Below are 15,637 nucleotides of genomic sequence, written 5' to 3'. Positions count from 1 at the left end.
GGGCTTCTTTTTCCCATGCGGATGTAAGAGGCCTGGGGAAGCACTAAAGGCCACATCAGTCCAGAGCTGAAATACTGTCCAGATTTGCTGTCAGCCCAGCATCCCCAGAGGCACACACCCTCAGCCTGCTCCACCCTGCAAAGCAGACACAGGCCATTCACACACGTGTGACCTCCTGTCAAGTTCTGTGGGGGACAAGCCTGTGTGGGTGTGAATGGGAGTGTGAAGAACAGGAGGACAAAGGTGCGGGGGATGAGGACTGCAGTTTCTCTAGTGTGAAAGCCACCGGCTGCTCGGGAGCACACAGACTGTGGTGGCAGAGGTGTGGGGCGCCTCCCAGGGGCTCCAGTAAAGCAGTCAGGGGCTCCCTTGCATTCTCACAGGCTTTCCTTTTGCTACAATGAATCAAATAAGGGACTGTGAGAGCTAAAAGTGAATCAAGTTCTAGGTGTTAATATTGTTACCTAGAACTCCCATCTTTCCCCAAAGGGCTGAGTGCGCACGTTTCCAGATTGCCCTGGAACAAACGTTTATTTTTTGTGTTTTGTTGTTTTCTTTTTTGGGGAGGAGGGGGGAAGGGAGGGTTCACAAGGGCAAAGTTTTGTTTTTTGTTTATTGTTTTTTTGGGACAGGGTCTGGCTCTTTCACACAGGCTGGAGTGTAGGGGTATGCTCACAACTCACTGCAGCCTTGGACTCCTGGGCTCAAATGATCCTGCTGCCTTGGCTTCCTAAAGTGCTGGGATTACAGCCACGAGCTACCACACCGAGCCAAGGGCAAAGGTTTCATAAAGGCAAAGCCAGGATATTTTTAACAACAGCAACCAAAAGCCTGATTTAGAGATGCTCTTTGTCTGAAATTCTGCAGATGATGTGTTCAGTCACCCAATGGAATCAGCAAAACAAGCCTGGGTGTGGGGTCTTGGTCTGGAAGGAGGGAGGCTGGGCTCTTTAGAAGCATCCCATGGGAGATCAAAGAGTCCCCAATTTACAGTCCAGCTGCGTTTGCATTTGAGACAGGTACACAGTGGGACCCACTCTTTCCTATTTGGGTGTTGGTCCACTTGGATTGAGCCTGCCTCTGAAGTCTAGGCAGCTGGGTGGTGGGCAGAGCAGGGTCAGTGGACAGTGATCTGGCGCTTCCAGGACAAGCTGCAGCAGGTGGCAGTGGTGGCTGCTCCAGGCCCTCCATGGTTACGTCTCAAAGTACTTGTAGATTTGGGCCACGTACTGCATCACGCTCTGCCAGTCAGGCCGGTCCGTGTATAGCATCTCACTGAGTTCCTGCAGGGGAAGGGAATGGGGTATAGATCACAAGTCAGAAAACATCACAGACCTCTTCCCCTCAATGACTTCAATCAGTTTAGTTAGGGCTTACGCTGCCTAGAAACCCTCCACTTACACAGACAGAATGCGAAGACCAGCACAGGTGGTGCTGAAAACGATGGGTTAAAGGCCTTTTCCTCTCACTTATTCAGGAGATACTGTCTCTTTCCAAAAATGGAAAACATGACCTCCACCATTTTCATCTTTTAACCATATGACAGCATTTTAACAAGTTTTGAAAAGCAAAACTCACTAATAATAATTTCACTATTAAAATGACTTCCAAGTTTCTAAATTACATTTGAAGCCACCTCTAATTCCCCAGGCTCCCAGCACAGTGCACGTGCTATTATGTGGGCTGTGCTATTATGTGCGCTGAGCATTTCACACCCGGGTCCCCGTGCTGCTGTGCCATTGTGTGGGCTGCCATTCTAGTGGATGCGCACTGACCAGGGAAACTGCTGTCCAACAAGGGACATGGCGTGCTGTGTATGCTCACCTCGTCAGCACCACAGACTTTGCAATCAGGATCTTTGTGCAGTATCATTTTCTTCTGTCGAACTAGTCCCTCAAGATAACTTCCTAAGAGTAGGATTATCACAAAAGCCTTGAACCAATTTCAAATGCAACCATTTATTTTACCAGCATTAAGTGTTACCATTTAACATGTTTTTGTTGTTGTTGTTATTTAACATAGTTTGGTGATTTTTTGGCTTATTTTTATTTTTACTTTTGCTAATTTGCTGGTTTTTACTATTTTTGTTCATTTCGCAAGTAAGCTTGTAATGAGCATGCATAATGTCCAGGCCAGAAAGGGAAGGGCAAGAAGGTGGGCATCTTGTCAGGCACTCAGTCAAACTTTTCTGAAATTTGTGCCACTGGACATATTTAATAATGAACTTTGGGATTGAATTAGGATTCCTGTGTGGTTACAAGAGAATAGTAGGAAAGGACCCTGATGTAAAGCCAGAAGCAGAGATGCCATGGAAGTAAGGCTGAACTTAGCACATCCGTTCCTGGGCGTTGACAAAGCTGGCTGAGGCTGTTAATGAGCCATTCGTCCCAATTCAACATCTGAACAGACTTCACCTATTCTGCTCCCTGGTGATGCTAAGAACTTATCAGCATATCATTAATCATGGGAAAGGAGTGGAAGAGGAGTTGGTAGAACATTCCATGCAGGTACACCTAGAACAATTTTAAAAGAAAAACAAACTTCCACAGAATACAAGGATAGAATGTGTCCTTCTACCTACACTGCTGTAGTCATGATTGCACAGAGACTGAGGCCTGGCAAGCTAAAATCCTTACCAAGGCGGGTTGCTAACATGACTTACAGAAAGGAAGTGATGAAGAATTGGGCATGCAATTTTGGAGACAGGTGAGCTCTGGGAAAAGAAGGGATGCCTACAAACACAAGAGAGATGGCACATTGCACACTTTCCTGTGTATGATGGGAAGGGTGTGTCTTTAATCTCAGAGAGGACTCAGAAGTCCAGTCAATATTGACAGTTTTGAGCAGACTATTTTACACGCTTGAACTTCATAACTGAACTAAAAATATTTAGTACATTGTTAACATATTTGAGAATTTGTGAAAAGATATTTTGTACATTTCAGAAGACAGAGTATGCTGCATTAGTAACAATCTTAAAGTCCATGACATTTCTTTGAATTAGTAGTTATGACCCTCCAAAAGATACCAGACCCAGATGATTTCACTCATGAATTCTATTGAATACTTAAGAAAGAAATAATACCAATTCTATACAACCTCTTCAACAAATGGAAGAGGAGAGAAGAGTTCCCAACTCATTCTATGATCCCAGCATTATCCTGATACCAAAACTAGACACAAACATCACAGGAAATCTACACACCAATTTCTCATGAGTACACAATCTATTAACCTATAAAAGTATAATACATCATGATCAAGTGAGGTTCATCCCAGGAACACAAGGCTGGTTTAACATTCATAAACTGATGTAATTCATCACATTAACTAACTGAATGAGAAAAACCAGATGATCAAATCAACAGATAAAGAAAAAGCATCACACAAAATTCCACAATCAAGACAGTTTTTATATGTGGTAACTCTCAACAAACTAGGAACAGAAGGGAACCTCTTTCACCTAATAAAGGATATGTTTAAAAAACCAACAGCTGACATCATACTGAATGGTGAAAGACTTGAACACTCCCCCCATAAAATCAGGAACAAGGCAAGGATGCCCTTTCTCATCTGTCCTATTTAAAACTGTACTGGACAGTAATCCCAGCACTTTGGGAGGCCGAGGCGGGTGGATCACCTGAGGTCAGGAGTTCAAGACGGGCCTGGCAAACATGTTGAAACTCCATCTATACTAAAAATACAAAAAACTTAGCCAGGCATGGTGGCAGGTGCCTGCAATCCCACTTACTCTGGAGGCTGAGGCAGGAGAATCACTTGAACCTGGGAGGCAGAGGTTGCAGTGAGCCGAGACCTTGCCATTGCACTCCAGCCTGGGTGACAGAGCAAGCCTCCATCTCAAAATCAAAAACAAAAACAAAAACAACAAAAAAACCGTCCTGGAAGTTCTAGCTAGTGCAAAACGGCATGAAAAAGAAACAAATGGCATGCAGATTGGAAAGGGAGATATAAAACTGCCTTTATTTGCAGACATGATTGTTTAGAAAATCCCAAAGCATTTAGACACAGGTTTAGCTAAGTCTCAGGATACAAAGTTAGTATACAAAAGTCAATTGCTGTCCTATATACCGATTGAACAAATGCATTTTGTAATAAGAAAAACAATACCATTTACAATAGTACCAAAAAAAAAAAAAAAAAGAAAAAGAAAGAAAAATCCACTAAGGTCTAAATCTAACAAGATATGTCCAGAAGGCAGACACAGCTGTCAGGGTGGTTGAGGGCATGGGATCTGGAGCTGCCTGCCTGGCCTTGCCTCTTGCCTTTCCTGCTCAAAAGCCATGTGCCTCAGTTTCCTCCTGTAGAGTGCATCCACCTCGCAGGACCTCCATGATGGTCCAACAAGTCCATACATGAAAAATGCCCAGAATGGTAAACAGTAAATACATACAGTAAATATGGAAAAAAAATGCTTTTCACACAATAAAGCACAAAATCGCTATTTAAGCACAGCTCATCATGTTTACGCTTGCAGAGTAGGCCCAGCCATGCCTCAGGAATTGCTGTGTGGTGACCTCCCTCCACGGGGGCATGCCAGCACCCAGTCCTGCAGCGGCTGTCCTGGTGGGCATGCTGGCACGCAGTGAGCAACAGCCCTCATGGACTACATGGCCTGGTAAAGACACAGCAGCCCTGGGGACACATGTTTTGGCTGTTTTTATGACAGTGATGTCACATATCCTTCCTCACCTAATTCCTTTTCTGGGGAGTTGCTCACACCTGCAATTGGGCTGACTAAGATGCTCTCCTTACATGGTGGCTGAGGAAGAACACTTTCTAATATCTGGGGAACACTATAGAGCTTCACTTTTAAAGATCTCATCATCTCACACCAGTCAGAACGGCTATTGATAAAAAGTCAAAAAGTAACAGATGCTGACAAGGCTGTGGAGAAAAGGGAATACACTCTTTGTGGAAATGTAAATTAGTTCAGTTACTGTGGAAGGCAATTTGGAGATTTCTCAAAGAACTTAGAACTACCATTTGACCCAGCAATCCCATTACTGGGTATATATCCAAAAGAAAAGAAATCGTTCTACCAAAAACACATGCACACTTATGTTCATCGCAGTGCTAGTCACAATAGCAAAGACATGAAATCAATCTAGGTGTCCATCAACAGTAGACTGGATAAAGGGCCAGGTGCGGTGGCTCACAACCTGTAATCCCAGCCCTTTGGGAGGCTGAGGCAGGTGGATCACCTGAGGTCAGGAGTTCGAGACCAGCCTGGCCAACATGGTGAAACCCCATTTCTACTAAAAAAAAAAAAAAAAAAAAAAAATTAGCTGGGTGTGGTGGTGCATGCCTATAATCCCAGTTACTCAGGAGGCTGAGGCAAGAGAATTGCTTGAACCTGGGAGACGGAGGTTGCAGTGAGCCAAGACTGCACCATTGCACTCTAGCTTGGGCAACGTCTCAAAAAAAAAAAAAAAAAAAAAAAAAAAAAAACAAAAAAAAAACACAGTAGACTGGATAAAGAAAACATGGTACATATATACCATGGAATACTATGCAGCCATAAAAAGAACAAAATCATGTCCTTTGCAGCAGCACAGATTCAGCTAGAGGCCATTATCCTCAGCAAACTAATGCACAAACAGAAAACCAAATAAGACATATTCTCACTTGTAAGTGGGAGCTCAACATTGGGTAGTCGTGGACATAAAGATGGGGACAGTAGACACTGGGGACTACAAGAGGAAGAAGGGAGGGAGGGAGGCAAGGGCTGAAAAACTATTGGCTACTATGTGCACTACCTGGGTGACAGGATCAATCATACCCCAAACCTCAGCATTATCCAGTGTACTCATGTAACAAACCTGTACATGTACTCCTTGAATCTAAAATAAAAGCTGAAATTATAAAAACAAAGATCTCATCCTAATATGTTATACCCCAGAAACTTATATTTACTTGAATATAAACATATAATTTTCCTGGCATAATCTAACAACAGAACTTGATTGAAGATTTGGGTATTACTGCTGTCACTTCTGACTGGGTGTAGTTTTAAAGTGTCATGTGTAATATACTGGATTTTTCGATCAACATCCAAGTATTGAAAAGCAAATTTAAGAATGTAGGAAATTTCTATTTTGTTGGTGGAATAAGCTGGGAAAGTGCTCACAAACACTCCTAAGTGCCTTTGAGATTAATTATCATGTGTGTCAGCAGCTCTTCACAGACCATCCACACAGACAAAACCCCGGGCTCTGACAACTAGGACAACAAAATGACCTCATTCACTAACTGCTAAAGCGCATTAGACGAAAATTAAGAAAAAGATATTAAATTTAAAAAGAAGTAAATATTAATTACAACACTACAAAGAAAAATGTATTCTGTGTAAAATATAATCTTCCAACAAGGTCTCACTGTATCTTTATCCTTACCTGATCTCTCTGTTGGTACTCATTAGTTCTGTTGTTTCTGAAGGGAGATCCCTGCTACTCCACCCTGGTCAGATGTGTAAGTTTCCTCACACCTTTTTAAATTTCCTGGACTTGTAAATACACAATAGGAATATCTGTGTCTTAAAAATTTAGCAAAATCTGGGCTAATGGGGATATATTTTCTTTGTGTGTGTGACTACATTTTAAAGCACAAATTCAACCTCTTTAATGGTTAAAGTTTTATTTCTTTTTGAGTAAGTTTTGTAGGAATATTTACATTTAATATTTGAAGACATATACTTGTATTTTTCTATAAAACTGTCCATGCTGTTTCAAAATTATATTGGCATAGCACTGCTCATGGTGATGAGATTTCACAATAGATGTACATTCACTTTTTCATTTCTCAGATTCCCCACGTGCTTTGAGGGTTAGAATTGTATCTTTTTTTTTTTTTTTTTTTTGAGATGAGGTTTCGCTCTTGTCGCCCAGGCTGGAGTGCAATGCTGCAATCTTGGCTCACTGAAACCTCCATCTCCTGGTTTCAAGCGATTCTCCTGCCTCAGTCTCCCAAGTAGCTGGGATTACAGGCACCCACCATCATGTCCAGCTAATTTTTTGTATTTTTAGTAGATACAGGGTTTTGCAACGCTGGCCAGGCTGGTCTCAAACTCCTGACCTCAGGTGATCCACAGACCTCGGCCTCCCAAAGTGCTGGGATTACAGGGGTGAGCCACTGCACCCAGCCGGAATTGTATCTCATTTTTATTTCAGCTTAGATTTTCCCGATCCCTAATGAGATTGAACATCTTTAAAAATCTTCATTGACCATTTGTGATGATCTTCTACGAATTTTCTATTCTAGCCTTTGATAATTTCCTACTAGGTTGTATTTTTATTACTGGTTAGCAGAAATTTTTAATAGATTATCTGTCTTTGCTTTTTCTGTAGTCTCATTATAATGTGTCTGGATGGATATTTTGTTTTATTCATCCTTCTTGAGATGACTAAAGAATCTGTGGACTCTTTCATTCTCTTTTCATCATTCTGGAAAATTTTCAGGCATCATATCTTCAAATATCATCTCCATTCCATTCTTTCTATCCTTTTCATCTGGAATTCCCTCTGGGCATGGGACATGGCCATCGCCTGATTTTTTTTGGTCCATGTCTCTTAAACTCTGAGACAGACACTATTATTTAGATAGCCCAACAGTCATTTCCAAGCTCTCTCCCTTGCAGGCTTCCCACTAAAGAAACTGAAAACTGTTCATACACTCACTTCCTCAAATGCCCTTGCATCTGGGGACCAAGTAACAGAGTACTGCCAATGAGCTGGAGAAACCCAGGGAGACTTTTACTTTCATTCTTTAAAGGGAAAGATAGAAGGCACTTGCTCTATCTCTTTCCCTTCTTCCTGTCCTATAGGTGGAAGTGATGTCTGAAGTTTGGCAGCTACCTTCAACTATAAAGGAACAAACATGGGGACAAAAGCAACAGATTAAAGATGGCGAGCATGGATAGGAGACATTCTGGGGTTTTGATTATAGTATTGAGTGGTGAACCAGTCCTAAAACTACTGTTGTTAAGAAAATTAACATTTTTATGGTTTAAGCAACTGCTGGTTGGGTTCTCCATTTCTTGAAGCTGAACACATACTAATTCAATCTTACCATTATATTTTATATTTTTTAATGTCTCTTTTATATTTTGGGTGATTTCCCCATATTTATTTTCCAACTTAGTATTTCTCTCTTCTGCTGTATCTAATGATTGGCAACACATATTGTGGTCTTAATTCCAAATTTTCATTTCTAGAAGTGTTATTTGATTCTTTTTACAAATCTCTTTTTTTAAATAGAATCCTTCCTTCCTTGTGGTTTCTATTCCTCCTTTTATCTCTTTCATATGTTTAAATAGTCTTTTTGTAGTCTCTTATTATTTATCATCTCAAGTTCTGGTAGATAATCCTTTTGTTTGCTATATCTGCTGACTAGCTCAAGTAGATCATTTTCTCAAGTGTTTTGTCACTTTTTAGTAGCCACTGTAGTATCAGCCCAGGGGCTTCCTGCATCCAAGAGTATACCAAGGGCTTCATGCAGCACAGATATTATAAATTTGGACTCTAAACCTCATCTGGTCCCGTTTCCTTTCCTTGCAAGAGACCGTCTCTCTTTTCTCTCTCTTCTTTTCCTCTCTCTGCGTGAGTGCGCGTACACAAAATCCCAGGTGGAGACCAGTTTCTTTATCACCTCGTTGGGCTGGCCGGTGGAGTTTTAGAGATTTCTGCTTTCACTAAGAAGAGCAGCATGTTGTGAGCCTTGGCTTTATGCAGACTTGGTGTTTGCTTGGCCCACCGTCCCCCACCCACCCCTGCCGAGTTTTGCAGGCTCAGTTGTGCCTGGTTTCTGCTTTGTTTTACATTTCTGGCATCTGGGTATTTCCCATTCTTTCCTGAGAGCTTAGCTATGTGTTGATATTTTTTAAAATAGCATTTTATTCAGATCTCTAGGTGCTCTGAACAAGAGGGCTCTAATAATAATTCAGTCCACTGTGTTTCCAGAACTGAAATTGGTCCATATGAAACCTTATGTGACTGAAAATCTCTTAGACTTGAAAATCTCTAAATCATATGTTCATATGTGATTAGACCAGCTGGATAACTCTCTATCAGGTATTGAGAGCAACAGACTTTTGGCAAACAGATGTCAATGTTCTACAAGAAATCGTTTATCAGATGGCATAAAGTTATTTCTCATACAATTAAAGTATCACAAGGATACAAAATAGGATACTTACCAGGCTGGGTTTGATGCCTACACTTTCAGCTGCTTCAAATGCCAACAAAAGATTCCTCTTCTAGGTTAAAAAGACAAAGAGACTGGAATCAGTAATTTAAAATATATAGCTTTTGCCAAGAAAGAACATCAACTGATATCCCCATATAGATTATTCACTATTATAAAACAAAAATAGTAAGTCAAGTGTACAAAATATGGTCTCAGTTTAAGAAAAAAAAATAAACAGGTTGCAACTGCACCAAAACTAACATTACTGATTGACACCTACCAAAGATAAATTTTTGTTTAGTTTTGTCAAGATTACTTAATTTACAAATTACTTAATTTACACTTTGCAAGATTTATGGCGTACACATTCTGTGGCATAACAAAGTTGCTTAATCATGATGCCATAACAAAAACATTATCAAGGTAATAAATGCATATATTATAGTATATATAGATTGTATTTAAATAAAATGAAAACCTGTTCCTTCAATCCTGGTCCTTCAGAGAACTAACTTTAAATTTCTGTTTAGTTATGGATTATTTCCATATCTCTGTAATACGCTTACACGACTACTACTAGATTTCTAAAATGAAGGCATTTTCTACCGACTTCCTCCAGGACAAATGAGGACTCAGGCACCATGCATCTGCCTCCTCCTTACACTGTAGACACATAGCTAATTTTCGTGCCCGTATTAACATTAGCTATGTTTGTGACCTTAAATAATATCCGTGAACTTCTATTTTTTGTCCCATTGGGTGTGGACAACACTTCCTGACTCTACTTTGTATGTCAGGAGTAAATTCCCCTTTCTTCCCTCTACCTGGTCAAGTTGTAAACTGCCACAGCTGAGAACATTTGCTTCCTTTTCTGGAAGCACATTTAAGTCCTTTGTGCTCTCTGACTAGAATGATTCTGGAAGCTGAAAACCACAAGCGGCATCACAGAAGTCAGTTCTGGGCACATGTCCTCTATAGTTCCACCATCGTGACCTTCGCCACTCAAAGCATCATTCAAAGGAGTTCCTCTGTTACCCTACCAGTCGTCCAAAATCACCCCACATTTTAGTGTGCTCCAGATTTGGACCCTGCCTTTCTTCAAAAGTTTGGTTTTTTCCTACAGTGCCTGCTTGTTTGGGGTTTTTCCTTACTGGGAGGAGGACTTCATGCCTCCTTCTCATCTGGCCTCCTGCCCATTCTGACTGTTGCTTTTAAGTCCTAACATTCTCCTCATGGCTGCTGCCATTCTGTTCTGACACAGAAGGCCTGCATCATAGTGGGACCCTGGCCTCCTCGCACAGTTTCTCATCTCCTTTATCACAGCCTCGAGCTCTTAATCATCTCATCATTCTGTGAAACCCTTCAGCTCCAAGCCCTCCAGAACCTCACTGATTTTTGGAGTTTACTCCCATTCTATCGCCCAGGTTTCCTTCTTAAGAAAGAATATGGCGAGACATATTTTCTGGGTGTATGAAAATTTCCCTTTTCTACCATCACATTCAGTTAACTGGCTGGCTGGACAGGGAAAATAATTTCCCCTTAGAACGTTAATGGTGGTGGCTCCACAATCATTCAGCCCTGGTGTGTGGCTTCTTTTATGGACTCTTCCTAGCTATTCTCTGATGTGTGTTCATCTAGATGAACTTAAGAATCATTTGATCATGCTTCTCCCATTCCAAAATTCATTTCAAAATTATTAGGATTATATTAAAATTTAATTAAATTGTTATATTAAGTATAATTGAGAGATAAATGTTTCTTTACATACTCAGTTTTATGTTCCTCAGTGAAATTTCTTTGAGATGGAATCTCGCCCTGTCACCCAGGCTAGAGTGTAGTGACTCGAGCTCAGCTCACTGCAACCTCTGCCTCCCAGGTTCAAATGATTCTCGTTTCTCAGTCACCTCAGTAGCTGAGATTATAGACATGCAACACCACACCTGGCTAATTTTTTTTTTTTTTTTTTTGTATTTTTAGTAGAGACTGGGTTTCACCATATTGGCCAGGCTGGTTTTGAACTCCTGACCTCAGATGATCCACCTGTCTAGGCCTTCCAAACTGCTGGGATTACAGATGTGGGCCACTGCACCTGGCCAAATTTCTTAATTTTATACGTTTAGATTTTATACATAATTATAGATTTTAGATTTCATACATCATTTTATACACTTTTCCATTTCCCCCACGGCTCTCACTCTCTGCCCTTGATTGAACATCTAGAGTCTGAAGCGACGGGTTTTCCCTGACACTGAAGCAAACTCTAGGCACCAGGTCACCAAAAAACAGAAAGATGCGGCCACCACATTTTCTTCCAGTCTGTGGCCCAGGCTGTGGAAAGCTGCTGATCTGTGGTGATCCTGACCAAGTTGCCACGCCCGTTCCTTGAAATTAAAGGAAAGGCGCGGGCATGCGCTGGAAACTGCACACTTGTTTCCCTAACGCTACTCTGTTCTGTTGAGACAGGAGCTGTGCACTCCTGGCTTCCTTCCATTTAGCCCAAATTACTGGCAGCAATCTCCTATTTTGGTGCTATTGAAGCCTTTGTCTTTACTTCAAAGCTCTTTTGGTTAGTTTTTGAAGAGGTGGGGGGTTTTTAGCCAGTGTTTAGGCCACCATTATTCCAGAAGTCAAATATTTTATGGCTTTTAATATGTAATGCCAAACATTGCTTTCTAGAGCATTATCCCAATTTTTGGTTCCAGCAATAGTGTATAAGTGGCCATTTTCCTGTACTGTCTCTGCCGAATGTGTCAGGCTGAAAATATTTTATTATTTTAATTTGTATTCATTGATTACTAGTAAGGTCTAACGAGAAGGCATTTCTAAACTCAAGATTTTATGCAAAAACTTTCTAGCTTGATTCTAATGAAACCACTTATGTTTTCTTTTTCTTTTTCTTTTTTTTTTTTTTAGATGGACTCACTACCGCAGCCTCAAAATTCTGGGTTCAAGGGATCCCCTGGCCTCAGGCTCCGGAGTAGCTGGGATTACAGGTGTGTGCCACCACGCCTGGCACCGCTTGTGTTTTCACAGGGTGCTGCATGCTGTTTCTTCTGTGTTCAATATCTGTTGTGAAAACACAGGTGGAGCTGGGCATGGTGGCACGCGCCTGTAATCCCAGTTACTCCAAAGCCTGATGTGGGAGGATCCCTTGATGAAAAACTGTCTCAAAATACCCTGAAATAGTACACAGGGTGACATGGAATACAGAGAGAGGGTGGTTTTTTATTCACAACAGTGACTTTTATTCATTTTTGCAGCAGCAGAACATCTGTGACCAAGTGTTATTACCCTAGTGCTCTTTCATTTGATCACTGTCACCATCACTGTGCAGAGGCCCTGGGAGGCAGAAGCCACAGATAAGCAGCAGCTCCGAAGGGCCTCACTTCCCCCATGGGCTGTAAGCTTCAGATATGGCTCAGCCCACAGGGGCCAGGCAGGGGGACGCCATCACTGCTTCAGTCTGCCCTGGTTGGGAGAGGATAGTGCAGGCCTGGGACCTTCCAGTTCTAGGCAGCCTAAGCACCCAACCTGTGGCAAAACTCTGTCACCGGCAGGACTTGAGGGGCTGTGCTCGTTGGGCCTCACACTCAAAACCAATGGGAGAATGGATGCCCAACCTAGAGTTCCCCCTCTCGGGGTCACACCTCATTCATTTCAGACACTGACATAAGCACACTCCAGTCCACCACCTGAGTCTGTCTGGACTAAGCAGAGAGTTGCATAGGCAGACAAGTGAATGCCCTATCTTTTTACTGAAAACAATAGAAACAAAAACGGCTGTGCACAGTGATTCACAACTGTAATCCCAGAACTATTGGGAGGCTGAAGCGGGTGGATCACCTGAGGTCAGGAGTTTGAGACCAGCCTGACCAACATGATGAAACCCCATCTCTACTAAAAATATAAAAACTAGCCAGGTGTAGTGGCGTGTGCCTGTAGTCCCAGTTACTCGAGAGGTTGAGGCAGGAGAATCGCTTGAACCTGGGAGGTGGAGGTTGCAGTGAGCTGAGATGGCACCACTGCACTCCAGCCTGGGCGACAGAGTAAGATTTTCTCAAAACAGCAACAACAAAATGACAAAATCTTCCATGGACTGTATATCGCACCCTGTGATCATATATCTCTTTACTATCATAGAAGACATGCTTGTTAGTTTTTATCAAAAATTCGCTACTTAATACCAATGTCAGACATAGTTTAATTGCTTCCATCCAGGTGGGGACACTCATAATTTCTATACATTCTGGGCTATCAACAACTCTATCACATACTTTTTAGATTTTGATTTTAATAGAGTTTACAAACATGAAAGGCTTCTCTTGGTGCCCTTTCTGATGAATGTGTAAATAATAATTTTTAAAAAATGCCCTGGCACTGAGCACACAGGGGAACACAGCTCCAAGCTGAGGCTAGACAGATGTGCCTCTCATCCTGATGATGCAAGGTGTGTGCTGCATTCACATCCACTTGCTTCCTGTGAAACCCAGCTTCTAACACACTTTTAGGAAATCTTCCCTGCTCTTTCCCCACTCTGCACTAGTAAGATTCCTCCCGTGTGCTCAGTTTTGTACTGTATGGGTTTGCCTGTTGGGATACGTTATTTTGAAAACCCACACCTGTAACTGTGATAGATATGGCCACTCTCACCAAAAAGAATGCCAGCATCCCCCAGGGCAAGCCACACACCAAGAAGTGGCGAAATGTCACTGCAGCCACTGTGGCTCCTCCAGAGTATGGCCAGGATGGGGAATTTAGGAAACAGGAGGCTAGTTGTTCCTTCAGGGAGCGGCAAATGGGCTGTAATTAGCAAATAAAATCCTAGGCTCTGGGACACAACCCAACTCAAGATTACTGTGAGGCCAAATAGATCCTAAAATGAAAAATACCAGACATCCAGGGCCGACTTGGACTCTCATCACAGACCCGCAGTCTTCCACATGCTGCCTTCCACACTCCCTGGTGGTTGGGTGATCGGTCTGGGGAAGAAATTCAACTCTGCATGTAGGGAACAGGGGCCTACGCCATGGCCTCAGCCTGCCCCCACCGCATGCTGCCACAGCTGCAGGAGGTCTGGGCAGCTGGCGGAGGAGCCTCTGCCCTCAGAATCGCAGAGACTAGCACCAGGTACAGGGGCTCTGGCCCAGGAGGCAAGGCTCACAGTTCGGAGCCTGAGGGCAAACACTGTTAGGTCCATAATTTTCCAACAGAGCCATGCTGATTCCAGGACAAAGCAGCCAGTCTGTGTGGATGACTGCAGGGAGTGATGCCCACACACTGCCAGGAGGACACGGATGTGTGTGTGTGTGTGAGGGCTTCACCCAGCAGTGTTAGGAAGGCCTTCTGACTATTTTCAGTGCTTTCATGCCCACTATTTCCTCAGTTATCTCCAAACGGCCTATCAGAAAAGCAGAGACTAAAACATCAAGAGGGCAGGGAGGGAATGAATGCATAGATCACACCTGTGACCCGTGAGGCCACTGCAGCCTGTGGCCCCAACTCAGGCCGCCTCTCTGGATGCTCCTTCCCGGTCCCCTTTGCTGTGTCCTCCTCCTCTACCTCCACGACAAACACTGGGGTTCCCAGGTGTGTTCCTCGGTTCTCCCTCTCTCTGCTTCCCTAAGACCAAAGGACTGGGTGCTCTCCTCCAGTCTGACGACTTTAAATTCCATTTGTGCCCATGCTGTCCAACATGGCAACCACACATGATGTGGCTACTTAAATTAAAATCGAAATTAAAAATTCAGTCTTCAGTCACATCTGCCACATTTCAAGTGCTCAAGAGCAGGTATGGTTGGTGGTTGCCCTGTGGGCAGTGCAGATACAGAACATTCCCATCATCTCAGGAACTTGCATTAGACAGCATGAATCTCTTCATGGACAACCCCCAGATCTGTTTCCAGCTCTGCTCTCCCATCCAGCTCTGGATTTGCTGCACAATTTCCTGCCTGCCATCACCACCTGCGTATTTCACAGCACCTCAGACTTCACATGATTTAAACATCTTTCCCCCAGAATGTTTAATAATCCTGTCCAGCCTGCTTCACAAATGAAGCACCCCACAGAAACGTAATTTAAAGATTTTAATACATTCTGTGATGGTTAATTGTATGTGTCAACTTGGATAGGCATGGTACCCAGATATTTGGCCAAATATTATTCTAGATGTTTCTGTGAAGCTTTTTTGTTTGTTTGTTTCAGACAGGGTCTCTGTCACCCAGGCTGGACAGCAGTGGTGCAATCACAGCTTTGCTACAGCCTCAAACTCCAAGCATCAAGTGACTCTCCCACCTCAGCCTCCCAAGTAGCTGGGACCTCAGATGTGTGCCACCAAGCCCAGCTAATTAAAAAAAGTTTTTTGTAGAAATGGGGGTCTCCCTATGTTGCCTAGGCTGGTCTTAAACTCCTGGGTTCAAGTGATCCTCCTGTCTTGGCC

The 15,637-nt window shown here is 42.8% G+C and overlaps 1 protein-coding gene across 8 annotated transcripts in view; it reads right to left on the bottom strand.

Moving 5' to 3' along the window:
* Nucleotides 1-599: 599 nt before the first annotated feature.
* The window catches only part of SPECC1 (sperm antigen with calponin homology and coiled-coil domains 1), a 310,488-nt gene continuing 295,450 nt past the window's right edge, over nt 600-15,637 (bottom strand). For all 8 annotated transcript variants that reach the window (XR_013406174.1, XR_013406175.1, XR_013406176.1 and 5 more), the window contains 2 exons: nt 9,212-9,271; nt 600-1,283 (listed from right to left, as the gene is read on the bottom strand). Coding sequence is in view for 5 of the 8 variants with exons in the window: in XM_028836114.2 (XP_028691947.2) it covers nt 1,194-1,283; nt 9,212-9,271 (150 nt within the window). In the remaining 3 variants the exon portion in view is untranslated. The remainder of the gene's footprint in view (nt 1,284-9,211; nt 9,272-15,637) is intronic.

This window comes from Macaca mulatta, chromosome 16 (genome assembly GCF_049350105.2).
Source record: "Macaca mulatta isolate MMU2019108-1 chromosome 16, T2T-MMU8v2.0, whole genome shotgun sequence".
Classification (NCBI taxonomy): Eukaryota; Metazoa; Chordata; class Mammalia; order Primates; family Cercopithecidae; genus Macaca; species Macaca mulatta.
The sequence above is the reverse complement of the archived record's forward strand: the minus strand, read 5'-3'. Positions and strand labels throughout refer to the sequence as shown.